This window comes from Microcaecilia unicolor, chromosome 7 (assembly GCF_901765095.1).
Source record: "Microcaecilia unicolor chromosome 7, aMicUni1.1, whole genome shotgun sequence".
NCBI classification, from domain to species: Eukaryota; Metazoa; Chordata; class Amphibia; order Gymnophiona; family Siphonopidae; genus Microcaecilia; species Microcaecilia unicolor.
The window spans coordinates 117,054,455-117,079,532 of record NC_044037.1 but is presented as its reverse complement, the minus strand read 5'-3'; the positions used below and the strand labels follow the sequence as shown (position 1 = coordinate 117,079,532).

The 25,078-nt window shown below is 49.6% G+C and overlaps 1 protein-coding gene across 1 annotated transcript in view; it reads right to left on the bottom strand.

Annotated features, from left to right (window-relative positions):
• FBRS (fibrosin) overlaps positions 1 to 25,078 on the bottom strand; it is a 592,459-nt gene that overhangs the window by 87,730 nt on the left and 479,651 nt on the right. Inside the window, exons 9-10 of the mRNA XM_030209049.1 lie at positions 8,126 to 8,334; positions 7,523 to 7,567 (exon numbers count right to left, since the gene is read on the bottom strand). Coding sequence (XP_030064909.1) covers positions 7,523 to 7,567; positions 8,126 to 8,334 — 254 coding nt within the window. The remainder of the gene's footprint in view (positions 1 to 7,522; positions 7,568 to 8,125; positions 8,335 to 25,078) is intronic.

Here is a 25,078-nt window from a genome sequence, read left to right as displayed (position 1 = left end):
GTCAATCGACAAAGATCTGGGGCTCCACGCAAAATCTCACCTCGTGGGGTATCCTTGATCATGAGGAAGGTTAGAAATCAGCCTACAACTACAAGGGGGGAACTTGTCAATGATCTCAAGGCAGCTGGGACTACTGTCACCACGAAAACCATTGGTAACACATTACGACATAACGGATTGCAATCCTGCAGTGCCCGCAAGGTCCCCCTGCTCCGGAAGGCACATGTGACGGCCCGTCTGAAGTTTGCCAGTGAACACATGGATGATGCCGAGAGTGATTGGGAGAAGGTGCTGTGGTCAGATGAGACAAAAATTGAGCTCTTTGGCATGAACTCAAATCGCCGTGTTTGGAGGAAGAGAAATGCTGCCTATGACCCAAAGAACACCGTCCCCACTGTCAAGCATGGAGGTGGAAATGTTATGTTTTGGGGGTGTTTCTCTGCTAAGGGCACAGGACTACTTCACCGCATCAATGGGAGAATGGATGGGGCCATGTACCGTACAATTCTGAGTGACAACCTCCTTCCCTCCGCCAGGGCCTTAAAAATGGGTCGTGGCTGGGTCTTCCAGCACGACAATGACCCAAAACATACAGCCAAGGCAACAAAGGAGTGGCTCAGGAAGAAGCACATTAGGGTCATGGAGTGGCCTAGCCAGTCACCAGACCTTAATCCCATTGAAAACTTATGGAGGGAGCTGAAGCTGCGAGTTGCCAAGCGACAGCCCAGAACTCTTAATGATTTAGAGATGATCTGCAAAGAGGAGTGGACCAAAATTCCTCCTGACATGTGTGCAAACCTCATCATCAACTACAGAAGACGTCTGACCGCTGTGCTTGCCAACAAGGGTTTTGCCACCAAGTATTAGGTCTTGTTTGCCAGAGGGATTAAATACTTATTTCCCTCTGCAGAATGCAAATAAATTCATATACTTTCCACAATGTGATTTTCCGGATTTAATTTGTGATGTGCTATCTCTCACTGTTACCAATAACCTACCCTTCAATTATGGGCTGCTCATGTCTTTGTCAGTGGGCAAACTTACAAAATCAGCAAGGGATCAAATACTTATTTCCCCCACTGTATGTGGTCATGTGCTGCCGGAAACTCCTCAGTATGTCGATATCAAAGCTCCATCCGCAGGACTCAGCACTTAGAGAATTACACCCACAAAGGGACACTCTGCCCAGCTCACCACCGCCGAAACGGGGGAGGGGAATTAACCCAGCTCATCCCCACACAAGTGGGGGAGGGGAATCCGTCCAGCTCATCCCCGCGGAGCGGGGGAGGGACACCACACCCGCCGATGCGGGGGGATCTGGCTTATCCTGCAACCGCGGGAGGAGCTGACTGACCCTAACACCGCCGAAGCGGGAGGGGTACAAAGCTGCCCTACAGCCGCACGAAGCGGGAGGGAGTGCCGGCAGAATTTTAAGTCTCAATCCAGCCCCGTAAAACGGAGGGGAGAGGAATGCAGCAGCTCACTGTAACACAAACTCGTCTTAACTCTTGAAGAATCCAAGTGAAAAAACTTGAACACGAAGTCTTTCTGAAGTAACTGAAGACTAAACTTGAACCTGAAATGCAACCAGAATAAAAACAGTACAGATATCTGGGAGGGGCTATGGATTGATCAGCTATGATTAATGGAAAGAAAATTATCAGGTATGATTATACATAATTTTACCTTCCATATCATCAAGCTGATCAATCCATAGACTGGTGGGATGTACCGAAGCAGTACTCACCCAGGGCGGGACATTGAAATCCCTGACCTCAACACTGAAGCTCCAAACCGGGCCTGCGCCCGTGCAGCCACAGTCAAACGGTAATGCTTGGAGAATGTATGAGCCGAAGCCCAAGTTGCCGCCTTGCATATCTCTTCCAAGGAGACGGATCCGGCCTCTGCCATCGAGGCCGCCTGAGCTCTCGTGGAGTGAGCCTTCAGCTGGATAGGCGGCACCTTCCCCGCGGCCACATAAGCCGCTGCAATGGCTTCCTTGACCCATCTTGCCACTGTAGGCTTAGCAGCCTGCAGACCCTTACGAGGACCTGCAAACAGGACAAACAGATGATCCGATTTCCGGAAATCATTGGTCACTTCCAAGTATCTGATGATGACTCGTCTCACATCCAGATATTTAAGAGCAGAGTACTCCTCTGGGTAGTCCTCCCTACGAAAGGAAGGGAGACAGAGCTGCTGATTCACATGGAAGCGAGAAACAATCTTGGGCAGGAAGGAAGGCACTGTGCGAATAGTCACTCCTGCCTCAGTGAACTGCAGAAAAGGCTCTCGACATGAGAGCGCCTGGAGCTCGGAAGCTCTTCTGGCTGAAGTGATAGCCACCAAAAAGACTGCTTTCAACGTCAGGTCTTTCAGAGATGCCCTCGACAAGGGTTCAAAAGGCGGCTTCTGCAATGCTCTTAGTACCAGGTTGAGATTCCACGCAGGCACCACTGAGTGCAGAGGAGGGCGCAGGTGATTAACTCCCTTGAGAAAGCGCACCACATCTGGCTGCGAAGCCAGGGAAGCACCCTTCAGGCGGCCCCTGAAGCAAGCCAGAGCCGCTACCTGGACTTTAAGGGAACTGAGCGACAGGCCTTTCTCCAGACCTTCTTGCAGGAACGCCAACACTGAAGAAATTGGAGCAGTGAAGGGAGAAAGTGAGCCTGCTTCACACCACGCTGCAAAGATACGCCAAACCCTGGCGTAAGCAGTAGAAGTAGAGCGCTTCCTCGCTCTCAGCATAGTGGCGATGACCTTGTCTGAGAAGCCCTTTTTCCTCAGACGCTGCCGCTCAATAGCCAGGCCGTAAGACCAAAGGGGGAGGGATCCTCCATCACCACGGGACCCTGATGTAACAGGCCCTGCTCCACTGGCAGCCGCAGAGGATTGTCGACTGAGAGCCTGATCAAGTCCGCATACCAGGGACGTCTGGGCCAATCCGGACCCACCAGGATTACCCTGCCAGGATGCTTTGCCACCCGGTCTAGCACCCTGCCCAACATGGGCCAGGGCGGGAACACATAGAGAAGCTCTTGTGTCGGCCACTGTTGGAGAAGAGCATCTACTCCCAGGGATCGAGGGTCCCGTCCTCTGCTGAAAAAGCGCGGCACTTGGCAATTGGCCGATGACGCCATCAGATCTAGGCTCGGCTGGCCCCAGCGCTTCGTAATGTCCAAGAACGCCTGAGCAGATAGCTGCCACTCTCCGGGCTCCAAGGTATGGCGACTGAGAAAGTCCACCTTGACATTCATGACTCCGGCAATGTGGGCCGCTAAAAAGCTGCTCCAGGTTCGCTTCCGCCCACTGGCAAAGATTCATAGCCTCCTTGGCTAGAGGGGCGCTCTTGGTACCTCCCTGGCGGTTGACATAGGCCACAGCCGTGGCATTGTCCGACAGGACCCGTACAGGCTTCAACACCAGTACCGGGATGAACTCCAAAAGCGCCAACCGAATGGCTCTGAGTTCCAGGAGGTTGATAGACCACTTTGCCTCTGCAGGAGACCAGAGCCCCTGCGCTGTCCTTCCCAAGCAGTGGGCTCCCCAGCCCGACAACGAGGCGTCCGTCGTGACGACAATCCACTCTGGGGTCACCAGAGGCATTCCCGCAGACAACTTGTCTGTCTGCATCCACCAGCTCAGCGCCTTGCGCACTGCTGGGTCCAAGGGAAGGCGCACAGCATAATCCTCCGACATCGGAGTCCAGCGCTGCAGCAAAGAGTGTTGAAGTGGTTTCATATGAGCCCTGGCCCAGGGCACAACTTCCATCGTGGCCGTCATAGAGCCCAACAGCTGCACATAGTCCCAAGCCCGAAGGGGAGAGGCTACTAGGAACTGGTCCACCTGAGCCTGAAGTTTGACAATCCGATTGTCTGGCAGGAACACTCTGCCCACTTGGGTGTCGAATCGAACTCCCAGGTACTCCAGGGACTGAGTCGGGCGCAGCTGGCTCTTCTCCCAGTTGATGATCCATCCCAGGGAGCTCAAAAGAGCAACTACCCGGTCCACAGCTTTGCCGCACTCTGCATAAGAGGGGGCTCGGATCAACCAGTCGTCCAGATAAGGATGGACTTGTACCCCTTCCTTTCGTAGGAAGGCCGCGATGACCACCATTACTTTGGAAAAGGTCTGCGGAGCAGTAGCCAACCCGAAAGGGAGGGCTCTGAACTGGAAGTGTCGTCCCAGGACTGCAAAACGCAGAAAGCGTTGAGGAGGCCAGATGGGAATATGCAGGTACGCTTCCTTGATGTCCAAGGATGCCAGGAACTCTCCTGCCTTCACTGCCGCTATAACAGAGCTGAGAGTCTCCATGCGAAAGTGCCGCACTTTCAAGGCCCAATTGACCCCTTTGAGGTCGAGGATAGGCCGGACAGAACCTCCTTTCTTTGGTACCACAAAGTAAATGGAGTAACGTCCCTTGCCAAGCTGACTTTCTGGCACCGGAACGACCGCGCCCAGGCGGATCAGATTGTCCAAGGTCTGCTGCACTGCCACAGCTTTGACCGGAGACTTGCAGGGAGAGAATACAAACCCGTCTTTTAAGGGTCGGCAGAACTCTAGTTTGTAGCCGTCTCTGATGACTTCCAGCACCCACGCGTCTGAAGTTATTGTGGTCCACTCGCCCAGAAACGAGGACAGCCGTCCTCCAATCTGCACTGGGGCGTGGACCAAGACCCCATCATTGGGTACGAGACCCTGGGAAAGGACCGGAGGGAGCACCTCCGGGACGGCGGTCTCTGCGAAAGGAATGCTGCTTGGGGGAGAAATTCCTCTTGAAGGAAGAGGGGGCAGAGGAACCCGACTTGCCCGGGCGGTACCGACGGGCTTCCTGCAACCGTCCTCTGGAGGTACCGGGACGAGTACTAGCCCGAGCCCTGACCTCTGGTAATTTCTTGCCCTTAGACGTGCCGAGATCGGTCACGATTTTGTCCAGCTCGACCCCAAAGAGCAGCTTGCCTTTAAAAGGCAACCTAGCCAGGCGGGATTTAGAGGCGTGGACAGCAGACCAATGTTTCAGCCAAAGCCACCGCCGCGCAGAGATTGTCTGAGCCATGCCTTTCGCTGAGGCCCTCAAGACATCATACAGCAAGTCTGCCAAATAGGCTAAGCCCGATTCCAGGGCCGGCCAATCAGCCCTCAAGGAATGATCCAAGGGGGAAGCCCGCTGCACCATAGTCAGGCACGCCCTGGCCACATAGGAGCCGCAAACTGAGGCCTGCAAACTTAAAGCAGCCGCCTCAAAGGACGACCTTAAGGCCGCCTCCAATCTTCTGTCTTGGGCGTCCTTTAGGGCCGTGCCACCTTCCACCGGCAACGCCGTTTTCTTAGTCACCGCAGTGATTAAAGAATCCACGGTAGGCCACATATAGGCCTCACGTTCACTCACAGCCAAAGGATAGAGGCGGGACATAGCCCTAGCCACTTTAAGGCTCGCTTCTGGGACATCCCATTGAGCCGAAATTAAGGTGTGCATGGCATCATGCACGTGGAAGGTTCTAGGCGGGCGCTTCGTCCCCAGCATAATGGCAGAGCCAACAGGGGCTGAGGGAGAGACGTCCTCCGGAGAGGAAATCTTCAAAGTGTCCATGGCCTGTAACAACAGGTTGGGCAAATCCTCTGGGCTAAAAAGCCGCGCTGCAGAGGGGTCATCCGCTCCATCCGAGCGGGGATCCGTCTCCTCCAAGGAATCCGCAAAGGACCGTTGGGAGACCTCAGACACGCTGCCCTCATCTACATCGGAGGAGACAAATTCCTCCAAGGCCTGGGAATCAACCCGAGGGCGTTTACCTCTGGGAACCTCAACCTCTTTACCAGAGGAGGGAGCGGGGGAAGCGTTGTGCATGAGGAAGGCCCGATGCAGCAGCAAAACAAACTCGGGGGAGAAACCCCCCAGACTGTGCACTTCCGCAGCCTGGGCAACAGCCCTAGACGCACCCTCAACCGGCGCTCGCAAGAGCGGGGGAGAGACATGCTGCGCATCCAAAATGGTGTCCGGCGCGAAACTCCGCGAAGGAGCCGCGCGGGAAGAACGGCTCTTAACTTTAGCCGCTTCTGTGCCGTCGCCCAAATTAAGGGCGTTCATGGCATTAATGTCTCCAACCTCAAGGGCGGCCCAAGAAGAAGCCGTCCGAGCCGCGTGGCCGGCCAAGATGGCGGAGGCGAGGAGCGGGGGATGGGCGTTTATGGCGGGAAAAACCGCCACGCCGGAGGAAGGACCGGGACATTCATCGGTCACGAAACTGTCACCCAACAAGGGCGAATCAGGCTTTAAGACCCCCGCATCCCCTCTAGAAGCGCTCAAGCGACCCGGGGAGCGACCCTTTGCGCCCTCGCCCTCCGACGCCATATGCCACGAGGAGAAGAATCGGGGAACCCCCTGCCCGCTATAAAAAGGTAAAAATTACCTGCTGTCTGCTCCGAGTTGTAACGACCTGGTGTCCCAGTGAGTAGCTGCAATAGACGCTTAAATAAACGTCGAAATAAACGCCTTTAAGGACGTTCAAAATTTTTTTTTTTTTTTTTTTTTTAACGGAGCCAGCGGGAGGGGGGAGAAAAGGAGGGACCTGGCACCACCAGGTTTGCACTTGCTCAAAAGAGCCCTCAACCCCAGGCACTCAACAAAACCTAAAAATTAGGCTTGGAGGCCTAGCCAGAGCTGCTGCTGTGTGTGACCACCACCTGCTGAGATAGAGAACATACTGAGGAGTTTCCGGCAGCACATGACCACATATAGGGAGGCAAAAGTTTGCTCTCTATCTCCACCTGCTGGTAGATGGACACAACCCACCAGTCTATGGATTGATCAGCTTGATGATATGGAATTGGCCATTACTGTATTCTATAGAATAGTGTAGAAAAATGAGCACAATACACAGAGTTTATTACTATTGTTTCTTCCAGCTGCAATAATTTTTTATGCTGTTTTAGTGATCTTCAATTTTATTTCATGATATATATTTGCATATGGGAAACTTTCAAATAAATAAAAAATCCTTTATCCTCCACCTTTAAAGCAACTGCCTATCCAACTGGAACAGCTTTAGACTATTTACAGATGGACCATGCATAGGCAGTCCCTTATTTCCACTAAGCGTTTCCTATTGTTTTAATATGCGTTTGCTGTTGTGTTGGGTGACTCAATGTGGTGGCAAGTTCCACCTACTGGGTTCAGCCCAGAGAATGGGCCAGATAGGCCCATGCCATCTCCTGTTCTTTCTCCAACCTCCTTGGTATGAACTGTGAGATCTTGCGGACCTTACCATGAGACCTTGGCCTATGGCAGCAAGAAAAGAGGCTACAGCAGTTCTCCTGCTGCCTGGTCTTGCCAGGAAACTGAATCAAAGGCAGTGTGGCAATAGTGATTCAGGACAATATCTGCTGTGCTAACCGCCCAGCAAACTACAGGCTCTCATGTGTTGATCCTACAAGTACAGTCCTCCCAGAGAACACTCTCTATAGCTCTTTGTCAGGCTTGCACAGGGTTTGTAAGAGAACACAGTTACTGAAGATTAATACTCACATTTTGTCTATAAAGTCCATTGATCTTCCCAGGATATTTATCAAACTGCAAAGAAGAGAAAGTAGAAATGAATATAAGAAAAAAGAGCAGTCAGAACATAAGTTCATATTTAAATACATTGTCAATTAAAAAAATTAAAGTGATGGTTGGAAGCTCAGACTTATGGATGAATGGAAAAAAAAGGTGCATGCAAGTCTGTATAAAGAAGCCAACATAGGAAGAGCAGTACTGCACCCACAACAGAAAAATGATGCAAGACTGAGGGGATTAGCAGAAGCATGAGCCCCCCACCACCACAGAAGCACACAGATACCCATCTTCCCTACCCTGCCCCTGCCTTCTACTATCACCACAAACCTTTCCTGTCCCCAAGACATTCCCATTCTATAATTCTGTAGTAAATCCTTCCTGCCTTGGGTACTCTCTCAAACACACAGCCAAAGGACACCCCCCACCGTGGCACTTAAGGTGCTTCTCCTTTAATTTCCCTAAGCTCTGTCTTCATCTTGAAACTCCAACATCCACTTCCCTCTCCTCACCTACAATGACCTGGCCAATAGCCACAGAATGATAGGCTTTATAATGTGTTCTACTTATCCTCACATTTTGACGGGAGTTACGCACCATGCTGGGTGCCAGTGCAGGGACAATGGAAGGTGGAAAGGGGGTGAAGTGCTGGTGCGTGTGCTGGTGCGTGTGCTGGTGGTTGTGCTGGTGGAACTGGAACATGGGCCGGATGGCAGTGCTCATTTCAGCCCCACCCTGTGCCGTTAGAAAGCGGGAACTCAGGTCTTGCCGAATCAGCTCTTGTTCTGTGGGGGAAATACAACAAAAGATATTTAGAAGAAACAGAGTAATATGATCAATCAATGCAGGGTAGAAAATAATTTCTGTCCTGATGGGTGGGAGTCTCACAGAACAAAAGGGAAGTGGATACTATGATTTCAAGGGTGGTGATTATTATGTAGAAGTGGGATTTTGGCTTACCTGTGTTTTCGTTTTTTCATCAGTCTGGATGACAAGTTTCTATGGCCCACAGCGGCAGCAGACGGTGCACAGTCCCACAGCCACCCACGTCAGAACAAGCACACCGTGGGAAGCAGCAGACCCACAATAAACTGCAGACTCACCAAGAGCACTGACAGCAGCCCTGTCTGTGTAGCAGGACAGCCAGAGACATCCATTTTCTCCTTCCATATTCCTGATACTGGGGGCACCAGTATCTCTCTCACATTCGGGTGAAAGCCCAAGGCAGTACACCCAAACCACTTGGCTCTATCTGGGTTTTTTTTCAGCTGGAGAGCCACAGAGAGAAGGAGAATGGAGGAGGGTAGAAGGTAGCGTAAGGTGGGGGGAGGGACCTGGGGTGACCAGGGGCTCATTTTCAAAGCACTTAGCCTTCCAAAGTTCCATAGAAACCTATGGAACTTTGGAAAGGTAAGTGCTTTGAAAATATGCCTCCAGGTGTACTCAAAGGCGGCACAGGTCAGCCGCATACCCCAGAGCTCTACTAAACCCTGAGGCCCAGAATAGGAGCTACAATCAGATGAGACCAGGAGCTCGTGGAGAGACCATCCATCCACCTGCTGGAGACAGAATACTGATTGATCAGGGAGCATTCTATCCTATAAGACACTGCAATTCAGCATTCTCTATCTCCACCTGCTGGTAGATGATCTCAACCCACAAGTCTCTGGATTCATATGCAACTGATGCTAAGGAATCAGTATAACGTGTATGCACTAACAAGTCATGTATATATTACCCTGAGTGGTACTACTGGAAATCACAATATTGCAACACTATATAAGGTACAGCACAAAGCTTGTAGTTCAGACAGAGAATCTGATTGTTACATCCCTATCTCTCAGCGCTGACATAATAAACACTTTCTTATAATGCAATGGGATCTGGTTATTTAACTCTCTACAGGTGATAGTGGTTGGGAATCCGGAGGCTTTGAATTGGACTGTTTCAGATTTCCCAGAAGATTTCTCTCTCATTCCTGTCAGCCTGGTGCCAGAAAAACTTTTTTTCTTACTACTATGCTGTGTATGGCTGAGTTTTCTCTGGTCCCTTCAGTACCTCTTGATATCTCACTTTTATTTTCTCCTTTTAGTACAAAACCAATATACCATTACAGAAACTTTGAAGGTGGTTTATTTAACTGAATAATTTGGCCAAATATTTCAGCTTGAACTTTTGTTACTTCCATCTCACAGCTGGGAATTTATTCTGTTCTCATGTCTGTGTTTCACTCAGGGTTGGTTTTGGAAGATACCGTTCTTTCCAGTTTGAAGGATCCTTGGGCCCCAGCTGGGTAAAGCCCATAGGCGCCCGGTATAAGAGGCTTGGGGAGGCTATGCCTCCCCTGCTGCAGTAGGATGGATCAGCTGTGGAGTCCCGCTGCTCTGGGGGGTTTAAATTGTTGATTTACCTCCATCCTCACAGCAGGAGCTGCAGTGAAAGCCCATCTCTAGCCTTGTGTAACCAGTTTTAGAAATTGGTTTATGGTTTAATTTGTTTACCTTACTGCTAGGAGAGCAGGGGGGGTTGGCTGGAGGTGTCCTGGGTTGCCAGGGAGATATTTAACGAGGATGACTTCCTGACCTGCACTGAGGACAGATAGCAGCAGAATCGGATACTGGGCCAGCATGATCAGAAAAAGTCACCAGACAGCAAAGGTAGAAAAGATCATTTTATTTTCATTATAGTGTTTGGAATATGTCCACTTTGAGAATCAGGGGCTCAACATTAAAAGTTTATATTTATTTACTTATTTATGGCATTTTATCCCACATTAAACATTAATTAGGGTGTTTTGTGGCTCTACATGAGAATTGTGATGATATGATCCTTTGTTTCATATTGTTGACGGTCTGCATTTTCCGTATGGGTGGTATATTCGTGTATTAGGTTCTGCCCAGTGTAATATTTATGGTACAGTAAGGTTCTGAGTGTGTTTTTGCACAAAGTTGTGCATAGTGTTTTGCAGCTGAGTGATTGTGGTTAGAATATGCTTTGAGCAACCACTTTATTCTTTGACATATGATACATATCTAATATCTAAATTTAATAAAAGGTATTAATTGTGACTTATTTTTATTTATTTTTTCTGTGTTATCAGACAATTATGGATTTAAGCTCCACCCCTGGCCCACCCCCTAACCCCGCCCCCTTTAGCCTCCCCAAACAGTTGGGCCACTGACCGCCTATGGTAAAGCCCCTCTTTCCTGGTTGAGGAGTTCCCGGGTCTGTTCCATCAACCCCCAGCAGAAGCAGGATTCATTGCTACAGTAGGTAGCAGAGACAGGGCATGTGGAATGGGACTCAAAGAGGATTCCTTACTCCAAGCTCAAGATTCTCATTATTCACATTTACTGAAGTAGAACCCCCCTTCGGAATCAGATGGAGTTTCTCCAACCATAAACGGATTCATAGGACCCTTGGCAATAGACTTACCAACCAAAAAAACTCTGACTAACTTTCCTTTTCCCCATGGAGATTTGCCTTAGCTTCTAAAATAAGTAACAGCATCAACCCTTCTGGGAACTGCTTGGGCCTGTGGCAGTGCTCCGTAGCAGCAACCTCAGTGCTCATGTCACTTCCAGTATTGACCCAGTATGTTAACAAGCCTCCAGATGATCAAAATAACCCTGAAATGTCTACTCGAGCTCCAGTCACATGTACAGGTACTCTCACCATACTGCATTAAGTTTTATCTGCATACTCAAGATGTTTGCCCCAAGTTCTTTTGTTCACTGTAGAACTGCCGCTCCAATGCCAACACTCTCCAATTGAGATCTTGGTGCTTCCCCACCCCATAACTTATAGTGGTCCCCTGCAATACTACCATGACCACCTTCCAAAGAAAAGGATTATCATTTTTATGAGCACTGTTAATCCTTTAAAGTTCTCCCGCTGCTGATGCAAATACCACTGAAACCCTGAATCTCCATATAAACACACTGGAAATCTCCACAATACTCCCTCTCCAAACTTGACTCTACCATTCACTTCCCTCAATATAATCCTATGGTCTGAAATTTTTACCAGCCCAATAGTTCCCTCGCACACGTTTGTAAACATAGTACTTGTACCCCAAAAGTAGTAAATAAGACTAAATGGAATGGGTTCTTGAGAGAAATAAAATTCTCTCTTCAGGATAGATGACCTGTCACACATTCATCAGCCCTCTGCTTTCACAAACAGCCTACTTTGTTGGCACAGTTGACTATAGGATGCACTTGAGGACCTATCCAAATTCATATCTAACATATAATTAATGTTTCCCTCGACTGGGACAATCCATTGACAAAATTGCTTGCTCCAGCTCACAATACAAACAGTCTCTCATAAGAATTTGGGTCATAAACCTTACCTAAAACAATAGATTCCCCCTGTCATCAGAAGAAAACATCCCAAAATCTCTTCCACCACTTTATCCACTACAAATCTTGCACCCTTATGTACCAGGATTGCCACTCCTGTCCCTCCTATTGCTCAGAACTGAGCTAAACATTTCTCCCATCTAACAATGCCTCAAGTCTGCATGCTCCAGCTTGGTCATGTGGGTTTCCACATAACAGAATCATATAGTAACATAGTAGATGACAGCAGAAAAAGACCTGCACGGTCCATCCAGTCTGCCCAACAAGATAAACTCATATGTGCTACTTTTTGTGTACACCCTACCTTGATTTGTACCTGTCCTCTTCAGGGCACAGACCGTATAAGTCTGCCCAGCACTATCCCCAGCTCCCAACCACCAGCCCCTTCTCCCACCACCGGCTCTGGCACAGACCGTATAAGTCTGCCCAGCACTATCCCCGCCTCCCAACCACCAGTCCCGTCTCCCACCACCGGCTGGCACCCAATCTTGGCTAAGCTCCTGAGGATCCATTCTTTCTGAACAGGATTCCTTTATGTTTATCCCACGCATGTTTGAATTCCACAAAGCGAATGCTACATACCTGTAGAAGGTATTCTCCGAGGACAGCAGGCTGATTGTTCTCACTGATGGGTGACGTCCACGGCAGCCCCTCCAATCGGAATCTTCACTAGCAAAGGCCTTTGCTAGTCCTCGCGCGCCCATGCGCGGCCGTCTTCCCGCCCGAACCGGCTCGTGTTCGTCAGTCCCGTATGTAGCAAGACAAAGACAAGGGAAGACACAACTCCAAAGGGGAGGTGGGCGGGTTTGTGAGAACAATCAGCCTGCTGTCCTCGGAGAATACCTTCTACAGGTATGTAGCATTCGCTTTCTCCGAGGACAAGCAGGCTGCTTGTTCTCACTGATGGGGTATCCCTAGCCCCCAGGCTCACTCAAATCAACAAACATGGTCAATTGGGCCTCGCAACGGCAAGGACATAACTGAGATTGACCTAACAACTTATCCAACTAACTGAGAGTGTAGCCTGGAACAGAATAAACATGGGCCTAGGGGGGTGGAGTTGGATTCTAAACCCCAAACAGATTCTGAAGCACTGACTGCCCGAACCGACTGTCGCGTCGGGTATCCTGTTGCGGGCAGTAATGAGATGTGAATGTGTGGACAGATGACCACGTCGCAGCTTTGCAGATCTCTTCAATAGTGGCTGACTTCAAGTAGGCCACAGACGCAGCCATGGCTCTGACATTGTGAGCTGTGACATGACCCTCAAGAGCCAGCCCAGCCTGGGTGTAAGTGAAGGAAATGCAATCTGCTAGCCAATTGGATATGGTGCGTTTCCCCACAGCCACTCCTCTCCTGTTGGGATCAAAAGAAACAAATATTTGGGCGGACTGTCTGTTGGGCTGTGTCCGCTCCAGATAGAAGGCCAATGCTCTTTTGCAGTCCAATGTGTGCAGCTGACGTTCAACAGGGCAGGAATGAGGACGGGGAAAGAATGTTGGCAAGACAATTGACTGGTTCAGATGGAACTCCGACACCACCTTTGGCAAGAACTTAGGGTGAGTGCGGAGGACTACTCTATTATGATGAAATTTGGTATAAGGAGCATGAGCTACTAGGGCTTGAAGCTCACTGACTCTAGGAGCTGAAGTAACTGCCACCAAGAAAATGACCTTCCAGGTCAAGTACTTCAGATGGCAGGAATTCAGTGGCTCAAAAGGAGGTTTCATCAGCTGGGTGAGAACGACATTGAGATCTCATGACACTGAAGGAGGTTTGACGGGGGGCTTTGACAAAAGCAAACCTCTCATGAAGCGAACAACTAAAGGCTGTCCTGAGATCGGCTTACCTTCCACACGGTAATGGTATGCACTGATTGCGCTAAGGTGAACCCTTACAGAGTTGGTCTTGAGACCAGACTCAGACAAGTGCAGAAGGTAGTCAAGCAGGGTCTGTGTAGGACAAGAGCGAGGATCTAGGGCCTTGCTGTCACACCAGACGGCAAACCTCCTCCATAAAAAGAAGTAACTCCTCTTAGTGGAATCTTTCCTGGAAGCAAGCAAGATGCGGGAGACACCCTCAGACAGACCCAAAGTCTACGCTCTCAACATCCAGGCCGTGAGAGCCAGAGACCGGAGGTTGGGATGCAGAAGCGCCCCTTCGTCCTGTGTGATGAGGGTCAGAAAACACTCCAATCTCCATGGTTCTTCGGAGGACAACTCCAGAAGAAGAGGGAACCAGATCTGACGCGGCCAAAACGGAGCAATCAGAATCATGGTGCCTCGGTCTTGCTTGAGTTTCAACAAAGTCTTCCCCACCAGAGGTATGGGAGGATAAGCATACAGCAGGCCTTCCCCCCAATCCAGGGGGAAGGCATCCGATGCCAGTCTGCCGTGGGCCTGAAGTCTGGAACAGAACTGAGGGACCTTGTGGTTGGCTCGAGATGCAAAGAGATCTACGAAGGGGGTGCCCCACACCTGGAAGATCTGGCGCAATACTCTGGAGTTGAGCGACCACTCGTGAGGTTGCATAATCCTGCTCAACCTGTCGGCCAGACTGTTGTTTACGCCTGCCAGATATGTGGCTTGGAGCCACATGCCGTAACGGCGAGCCCACAGCCACATGCTGACGGCTTCCTGACACAGGGGGCGAGATCCGGTGCCCCCCTGCTTGTTGATGTAATACATGGCAACCTGGTTGTCTGTCTAAATTTGGATAATTTGATGGGACAGCCTATCTCTGGAAGCCTTCAGAGCATTCCAGACCGCTCGTAACTCCAGGAGATTGATCTGTAGATCGCGTTCCTGGAGGGACCAGCTTCCCTGGGTGTGAAGCCCATCGACATGAGCTCCCCACCCCAGGAGAGACGCATCCGTAGTCAACACTTTTTGTGGCTGAGGAATTTGAAAAGGGCGTCCCAGAGTCAAATTGGACCAAATCGTCCACCAATACAGGGATTTGAGAAAACTCGTGGACAGGTGGATCATGTCTTCTAGATCCCCAGCAGCTTGAAACCACTGGGAAGCTAGGGTCCATTGAGCAGATCGCATGTGAAGGCGGGCCATGGGAGTCACATGAACTGTGGAGGCCATGTGGCCCAGCACTCTCAACATCTGCCGAGCTGTGATCTGCTGGGACGCTCGCACCCGAGAGACGAGGGCCAACAAGTTGTTGGCTCTCATCTCTGGGAGATAGGCACGAGCCGCCCGAGAATCCAGCAGAGCTCCTATGAATTTGAGTCTTTGCACTGGGAGAAGGTGGGACTTTGGATAATTTATCACAAACCCCAGTAGCTCCAGGAGGCGAATAGTCATCTGCATGGACTGTAGAGCTCCTGCCTCGGATGTGTTCTTCACCAGCCAATCGTCGAGATAGGGAAACACGTGCACTCCCAGCCTGTGAAGCGCCGCTGCTACTACAGCCAGGCACTTCGTGAACAACCCTGGGCGCAGAGGCGAGCCCAAAGGGTAGCACACAGTACTGGAAGTGACGTGTGCCCAGCTGAAATCGCAGATACTGCCTGTGAGCTGGCAGTATCGGGATGTGCGTGTAGGCGTCCTTCAAGTCCAGAGAGCATAGCCAATCGTTTTCCTGAATCATGGGAAGAAGGGTGCCCAGGGAAAGCATCCTGAACTTTTCCTTGACCAGATATCTGTTCAGGGCCCTTAGGTCTAGGATGGGACGCATCCCCCCTGTTTTCTTTTCCACAAGGAAGTACCTGGAATAGAATCCCAGCCCTTCTTGCCCGGATGGCACGGGCTCGACCGCATTGGCGCTGAGAAGGGCGGAGAGTTCCTCTGCAAGTACCTGCTTGTGCTGAAAGCTGTAGGACTGAGCTCCCGGTGGGCAATTTGGAGGTTTCGAGGCCAAATTGAGGGTGTATCCTTGCCGGACTATTTGAAGAACCCAACGGTCGGAGGTTACAAGAGGCCACCTTTGGTGAAAAACTTTCAACCTCCCCTCGACCGGCAGATCACCCGGCACTGATACGCTGATGTCGGCTATGCTCTGCTGGAGCCAGTCAAAAGCTCGCCCCCTGCTTTTGCTGGGGAGCCGTGGGGCCTTGCTGAGGCGCACGCTGCTGACGAGAGCGAGCACGCTGGGTCTTAGCCTGTGCCGCCGGCTGGCGAGAAGGAGGATTGTACCTACGCTTACCAGAAGAGTAGGGAACAGTCTTCCTTCCCCCATAAAAACGTCTACCTGAGGAGGTAGATGCTGAAGGCTGCCGGCGGGAGAACTTGTCGCAAGCGGTATCCCGCTGGTGGAGCTGCTCTACCACCTGTTCGACTTTCTCTCCAAAAATGTTGTCCGCTCGGCAAGGGGAGTCCGCAATCCGCTGCTGGATCCTATTCTCCAGGTCGGAGGCACGCAGCCATGAGAGTCTGCGCATCACCACACCTTGAGCAGCGGCCCTGGATGCAACATCAAAGGTATCATATACCCCTCTGGCCAGGAATTTTCTGCACGCCTTCAGCTGCCTGACCACCTCCTGAAATGGCTTGGCTTGCTCAGGAGGGAGCTTGTCCACCAAGCCCGCCAACTGCCGCACATTGTTCCGCATATGGATGCTCATGTAGAGCTGGTAAGACTGAATCTTGGCCACGAGCATAGAAGAATGGTAGGCCTTCCTCCCAAAGGAGTCTAAGGTTCTAGAGTCCTTGCCCGGGGGCACCGAAGCATGCTCCCTTGAACTCTTAGCCTTCTTTAGGGCCAGATCCATCACACCAGAGTCGTGAGGCAACTGAGTGCGCATCAGCTCTGGGTCCCCATGGATCCGGTACTGGGACTCGATCTTCTTGGGAATGTGGGGATTAGTTAAAGGCTTGGTCCAGTTCGCCAGCAATGTCTTTTTTAAGACATGATGCATGGGTACCTTAGGTGGAGAAGGATACTCCAAGAGCTCAAACATTTCAGCCCTGCGCTCATCCTCCACGACCACCGGGAAGGGGATGGCAGTAGACATCTCCCGGGAAAAGGCCGCAAAAGACAGACTCTCGGGAGGAGAAAGCTGCCTCTCAGGGGAGGGAGTGGATCAGAAGGAAGGCCATCAGACTCCTCGTCACAGAAATATCTGATGTCCTCCTCCCCCTCCCATGAGGCCTCACCATCGGTATCAGACACAAGTTCATGAACTTGTGTCTGAAGCCGTGCCCGACTCGACTCCGTGGAAACACGGCCACGGTGGGAGCGTCGAGAGGTAGACTCCCTCGCCAGCACCGGCGAAGCTCTCTCCGCCAATGTCGTCGGGGAGCCTTCTTGGGAGGCGGCCGTCGTCGGTACCGCAAGCGGTACCGCTGTCGGAGACCTCACCCCGGGCAAGGGGCCAGCCGGCGCCTCACTCGACGGTACCGGTGGCGCAAGCACCCCCGGTACCGGAGGGGAAGGGTGCAACAGCTCTCCCAGGATCTCCGGGAGAACGGCCCGGAGACTCTCTTGCAGCGCGGCTGTGGAGAAAGACATGGAAGCCGATGCAGGCGTCAAGGTCAGAGTCTGTTCCGGGCGTGGAGGCTGTTCCGGGCTGTCCAAGGTGGAGCGCATCGACACCTCCTGAACAGAGGGTGAGCGGTCCTCCTGGTGCTGATGCCTACTGGGTGCTGACTCCCTCGGCGACCCAGAGCTCTCGGTACCGATGCGGGAAGGTGACCGGTGTCGATGCTTCTTTGATTTCTTCAAACGAAGCATGTCACCGGAGCTTCCCGGTACCGACGAGGACGTAGAATCCAGCCGTCTCTTCCTCGTGGCTGAGGCCGAAGATCGGTCTCGGGGGGCTGTACCGCAGGAGCCCTCAGGGTAGGGGGAGACCCACCCGAAAGCTCACCGCCACCAGCAGGGGAATGGACAGCCCTTACCTGCACTCCAGTCGAAGCACCACCGTCCGACATCAGCAACAGCGGAGATCCCGGTACCACCGATGCCAACGCAACCTTCCGATGTCTCGGTACAGACGATGCAGAGGGTTGATACCTCGATGCCGAGGTCGAAGGTCTTGATGCTGTCGACGTCGATGCACTCGATGCCTCCGGTGCTGTTGTCGACGAAGAGCCCGAGAACAACACGTTCCACTGGGCCAATCTCGCTACCTGAGTCCTCTTCTGTAAAAGAGCACAAAGACTGCAGGCCTGCGGGTGGTGCCCAGCCCCCAGACACTGAAGACACGACGCGTGCCTATCAGTGAGCAAGATTACCCGGGCGCACTGGGTGCACTTCTTGAAGCCGCTGGGAGACTTCGATGACATGGACAGAAAAATCACGATGGCGAAATCAAAGTTCGCGATGGTGACGAAGGGCACCAAAAATAAGGTAGAGAGAAAAAACCCGTACCGAGGCCACAAAAAAGGCCTACCCCGAAAGCGAAAGGAAACGTACGTTGGGGAAACAAACTGGACACACGGGAAGGGACAAAGACCGAGGTCTTTTTTTTTTTTTTAGCAAAATCGCGAAGACACGCGAGGGTCAACTTGAGGGGCGCGAAACGGCGGCAAAACACGACCGTCCCAAGCGCGGACAAAAGAAGACTGACGAACATGAGCTGGTTCAAGCGGGAAGACGGCCGCGCATGCGCGCGCGAGGACTAGCAAAGGCCTTTGCTAGTGAAGTTTCCGATTGGAGGGGCTGCCGTGGACGTCACCCATCAGTGAGAACAAGCAGCCTGCTTGTCCTCGGAGAAAGGTGGGTATTGTCATACATCTTGCGGGGACTGCACAGCAAAATGTCTGGTGCTGTCCCTTCTCCAGAAGGGCAGACCAGACAAGCTACTTTAACTTCTAGGTGCAACCTCTACTCAACTGGTCCACCAATAGCAACTCATTTCATATAGAGGCTCAATTGCAATCTCTCCCTCAAAGCTGCTGCTCACCATCATAACTCGACAACAGTTATTTAGGGGGAGTCCACTGTCGTCATTGTTCCTAGTCACGATGACTAGCACTGTTCACCATCCTGACTGGACCCTCCAAAGTTTGATGCCAATTTCTCCACAAAGAACTGCGCTTCATGTGGAGACAGAAAAACAAGCGGTACTCCATTATAAAAACCCATAGTCTCGGCGGATAGTGAAGTATAAGACTGACCACCTACTCTGCCAGCTTCGTGCACACCAGTTTGAATTCTTTGCATTTAGCCACAAGAGCATTAGAATAGCACTGAAAGACCAAAATGTACAGCCCTGGTGCTCCAAGCTGCCTCTGCTGTTATGCTATTTTCAAAACTGCAACTTTCTGTGCAAAGTTCAAAAATCATGTGATTACTGAATAAAGCTTAGAGTCTTCCTCTCTATGAAGGCCCCTGTGGTATGCATACTCAGCAAATTTTATGTTTCAACAGTTTTTATTGATGATTCAACATATTAAACATAGCCATTAAATTGGACATTTAACCGATTAAGTAACACATCATATTTATATGTAAACATCTATAACTACTGTCATCTGCTTTTCTCATTTTCTCTCTCCCTCCCCTCCCACCATTTCCACTGTAACCAAAATGTTGACGTTTTTATTGTTAAATGAGCAGTAAAATAAAATGTTAAATTCAACTGATACCTCGTACTGTGTAGTAATTCTGGTTGCTCTAACTTTCCGTTCCTCACCTCCTCTCTCACTGACTGTTTAAACGTCCAACACTTTTATTACTGACAGCTCATAGCATATACAGTTGTTGTCATAGTACATTAGCATATATTCGTGTGAGGTACCTTCATCAAACATACAATAAAACAGCTGTCATCACTCTCTCAGCTTTTAGCCCCCCCCCCCTTTCCCCCCTCATTCCGTATCCCTATCTCCCCTCCCCTTCCTATCACGGGCCCCCCCATCCCTCATTTCTTCCATCTTTCCCCATCCCTTGACCTTGAATTCCAATATTCCTAATTACCCTCCTCCCCAGCCATTACTGGGGAAAGGGCATTCGGACTTTGCTAATGCCTAAGACAGATTTAAAACAAATTAAGAAGCAGGGTTCGCCCTCGTGGGCTGAGCCTCTGTATATACTGGCCCCAGACCAGCATGAAGCATTTTTTCCGCTTCGGGTTACCTTTCGCCTCCCTGGCTTCCCAAGTAGCCAGCTCATGTATCTGGTTCCTCCATTGCCAGTACTCAGGTGGGTCTGGGGATATCCACCTTTGCAAAATGGTCTTGCACGCTACCAGGCATACTTTACGACACAAAATCCTAGCTCCCGCCACCTGTGTTTTAAATGCTGACTGCGTGTCTAGTATGTATTGATCCCAAGTCGCCCTTACTGGCGCCTGTACCGTTGTAGTCATGAACCTCTGGATGTGTCTCCAAAAGCCTCGCACTCCCGGGCATCCCCAAAAAGCATGATATAAGGTGTGGGGCGTATGATTACATTTAACACATTTTGCTTCCCTTGTAGTACTCATATGCCCCCACTGTTGTCCTGATGTGTATATGCCTGCATGATCACCCTATAACCGCATTCTCATAGTCTCTCATCTATGGTAAGTTTCGGAATGTGTCTCAGCGTTGCCCCAATATCCCACCTCTCTAGTGTCCCCCCAAATCCTGTTCCCACTTTTGTAGAATATATCTTAAATTTTTTGGAGGGGTATGTTTCACCAATGCTCTATGTATAGATGACACTGTCATTCCCACTGCCTCTAAGTTTTGGAAAAAGGTTTGTATGTTATGTCCAATCTTCAACTGTAAGGCTGACTGATTTAGATTTGAGATATAGTGTTTAGCTTGGGCATATGCAAAGCGGTCTCCCCCATGCACTCCCTATCTTGGTTTGTAACTCTTCAAATTTTATGAGGCCCCTTTCCTTTCTTAGCAAGTGTTCCACTCTTGTGATTCCTTGTTTCTCCCATCTGATGAATGTAGGATAACTCTGCCCAGGTTCAAAATTCGGGTTGCCTCTGAGTGCCAGTAGTTCTGATATTGTAGGCGTTACCCCTAGACTGTCGACCAGCTTCTTCCATGCCATGCGCATTGGCTGTAGTAGCTTGCAGTGTTTAAACTGAACTGGGAGCTGGCCCTGCTCTAGATGTAGCAAGGTGATAACATCATAAGGGGCAAAATATTCACTCTCTATCTCCAATGGTGTAAATACACTTGATTGACCCACCCAGTCTCCTATATGTCTTAATAAACATGCTTGGTTGTACAAAGCTAGATCAGGCAATCCCAGCCCCCCCTGCTGCCAACTCCCCATCAATTTAACCTGCAATTTAGGCTTCTTTTTTGCCCAGCGAAATTTACCAAAAACCCTGATGACCTTCGTTAGGTCTCTCCGTCGTAATCGTAGGGGCATTGTCTGCATAAGGTACAACCATTTTGGAAATATCACCATCTGTATTACATTTATCCTGCATCTCAGGGACAGTGGAAGGCCCTCCCACCTATCCAGCTGATTTTTTTGTCCCCTCTAACAGGGTGTTTATGTTTAGGTCGTGTAATTTCTCTAGTTCCATGGTCAATTTAATCCCTAGATACTTAAATGATCCCTCCGCCCAGCTTAATGGAAAGTTATGGTCCCATAAATTCTTCACTGCCTCAGAGGAAGCTAATGCTTCCGACTTAGTTAAATTCAGGCTAAAACCTGCATACTCCGTATTTGTTCAGTATTTCCCTTAGCGCCAGGAAGGATGTCTTTGGGTATGTTAGTAGTACTAAAAGATCGTCCGCAAAAGCCGCTATTTTGAATTTGGCCTGGCCCATTTGCACCCCTTTTACCGTTGGGCTAGTTATGTCCCGGATCAGCGGGTCAAGTGTTAGTACAAATAGCAACGGGGATAGTGGACATATCGGGAACTCCTCCGATTCCACCCCTTCTTCCCCCTCTCCCTCACCCCATCTGCCCTTTCTCTCTCCCCTCTCCTCCCTCCTTCCCCTATTCCATTCCCCCTTCCCCTGCCCCATAGCCCCCTGCCCGGTGTTCCCACAATGGGAACTGATCATGTTTAACGCCTCCTGCCCTCCCTCCCCATCATACAACACCACAAGAGCCGCACCCCCATACCATTCGTTTGTACTTATGATTCCCTTTTTTCCCCGCATTCATGTATCTATCTCTAACCTTCAGTCCCTTTCAGTCATATCTATTTCCATCCTACGCATCCCCCAGCCCCAAACATCTGTTCCCTCACACATTCATCATCCCATATTAAGAAACTTATATACGTTAAGCTTAACTCCCCGTTTGTAAAGCCTCTTTTTGGCTCTGATCCCCCCTGTACCACTCTCCAGGCATAGCCTTTCAACAACCCAGCTTTCCACACTTGGGTACCTGGGATCTTCTTCTCTATTCGGACTGGCACTTGCTGCTTGCAGTCACGGGTGTCTCCGTCGGCTCAGGTCTCTGCTTTACCACTCAACACAAATAAGAACGTTTTTAACCTTAACACTCCCTTAAGGACCCAAAAACATTTGGGTCCTACGGGTAACCAAGTCAACCTGTCTCTATTCACCGTCTATCCAAACCTGTTGTAGGTGAAGCATTTGGGATCCATCGTGCCAGAAACTGTGCTCCTTCCTTGAGCCAGATACCCAAACAGCTACCTCAGTCTTTTCATCAGCTCATGGCGGGGTCTCTCTCCCGGTGCTTCCTGCATTCTCTTCCTCAATCTGGGTCACGAATCTTCGCGCTTCATCCACCGCATCAAACGAGCGTGTTGACCCCTTGTATGTGATCTTTAACAGTGCCGGGTACAGCAAAGTGAATCAAATTTTCATGTTGAACAGTGTATTACACACGGGGGAGAAGGCACGGCGCTTCCCAGTCACTCCCGCCGAATAATCCTGAAAACACAGGATTCGTTTCTGTTCATAGAGTAGCATGTTATCTTTCCGGGAGGCTTGTAAAATAAGTTGTTTATGAGTGAAATTCAGTACCTTCAGGATAATCACTCGTGGCTTGTTGTCCAGGCAGGGCCCTAGTCGGTGTGCTCTCTCCACTCTCAAGGGGCCCATGCTGGCTGGAAAAGCCAGGGCAGACTTGTACTGTCTGTGCCCTGAAAATGACAGTTACAAATCAAGGTAAGATATACACAAACACTAGCACATATGAGTTTGTCTTGTTGGGCAGACTGGATGGACTGTGCAGGTTTTTTTCTGCAGTCATCTACTATGTTACTATGTTCTAGTGCTTCGAGGTCTCTGCCGCCCATGTTCTCCGGGAGCCCCACTAGACGCAAGTTATTTTGTCTAGAGCGATTCTCTAAATCTTCTACTTTTTGTTCCAAGGCTTCAATTTGTTTTTTTAAAGGTTTTGTGCTCGTTTTCTACTTCCTGCATTCTATCTTCCATGGCGCTGGTTCTGGTCTGACAGGCCACACACTCCCTCGTGAGATCTTCCATTCGCGAGTGGAGTTTTTCAAGTTTTGTGTTGATGGGGGATAGCCTTCTTTCCAGCAGCTCCTCCAGTACGTGGACATCTCCGCTACCCACGCAGAGAAGACGCCATTTTGGAATCTGCTGGTTTTTGTCTCAGCTTGTCTTTTTGGGACATTTTTGTTGACATCTCCGTCTCTCGACTCCTGTGAGCCCCGCTCGGAACTGGAGTCTCTGTTTCTATGCTCGCCTCTGTTCTCTATGGGTCCGCGAGCGGCCCGATTCATAGGGGAGAGATGAGCGGAGAGCACTTCACCCACGTCTGCTCTCCGGCATAGCGTTACGTGATCTCCCTGCAAATTTTAATGATATAGGCAACCAAATCTCCAAAAACTCATGCAACTCTGGCTCTTGCATGACTCCAATTCCCCCAGAATATGGAGGTGGCTATGCCAGGCATGGTTTTCTGTATTGTCAATCTTGGTGGCCTCTTTTGTCACTAAGTCCTTTAGGGTGGTCATTTCAGTTACCATACTTTGGGTCACATCTTCTACCACTGACACTCTACCCTCCACCATACACACTCACTGCTGAAGGCCTTCAAGGGACTGCATAAGCATCTCCATTTTCTTATTAACTCTGTCAAATTTCCCATCTAAGGCATTCACTGCAACATCCGCCCTCTAACTCCATTGAGACATCTTATGGTGTAGTGTAAAGGCTAGAAGGTCCCACCTCCATCATTTTAGATTTAGGGAGATCTGCCTTCTCTTGCTTTCACTGTGGTAATTTTGCTGACATCTGGTCCAATTCACACTGGAACTAAAGCGCCACAACTTCTGGAAGCTTCAGCTGATCGCTGCTTCCCGACAAGCCGCCTCCAATCAGGAATGATGAGGGCAAAGGATAGAGAGGAGCCAGGGAGCACCAAGAACATCATCTTTATTTTTTATTATGACATTTCTATCCTGCATTTTCCCAAGAAAGCTCAGGTTCAATGCGGCTATCGTCCCTCATTCACTACATCATGTGATCTTGCCCATTCTTTTTTTTTTTTTTTTAAGCTGCTGTGGAACATTTCCTTTGATATGTTGCAGCAAAATCAATCATTGGTTTTCAAAAACAAAGCCTGCCCAGAACTCTAATAAATAATTAAAAAATAGGGGTAACAAAAGTAACCATGGAAAAATGGAAGAAAACTTAAGTGGCTAAAAAAACAGAGAGGATAAAAGCTTACCTATGTGAGACATGTAGAATTATGAGCACAGCTATGCATTATGGAATGGGTTAAAAGGCCAGAGATTGATAAGTCTGTATGACTCTGGAACCTATCAGAGATTGATGAGCCTGCATGATCTCTGGTATTTATGATACCCATACGGGAAAGAGCGGCCGTGGGAAAGAAACTAGTATAAACATCAGAAGAATGTTGCCTAACAGCTTAAGGGAACCAGATGTTGGGAACCACATAATAATCTGTGAGAAGGACAGTTTGCAGAAAAAGAGTCATGTAAATCATTGTCTGAAACAAACGATATAAACTGCCGTCTCAGAAAAGTATTTCACAATTACAATCTAGGTCTCAACTCTATAATTAGTTACACATTATATTACAAATTACTCACTAGTAACTGTTTAACATTTTAAAATATATTTCTTTTTTTTTTAAATTCTTTATTTATAAATTTTACATCTACATCTACAAAAACATAAATGTTACAGAAATTCGGAAATTAGACTTTATAAGGTAATATATTACCGGAAAAAAAAAAACCTTACAGGAAAGTATTTTTACTTTTGTCCACAATATTTGAATCAAGATCTAGGAAATTATAATATAAGTAACATAATATTAATACTACTCAGCGGAAGGGTGA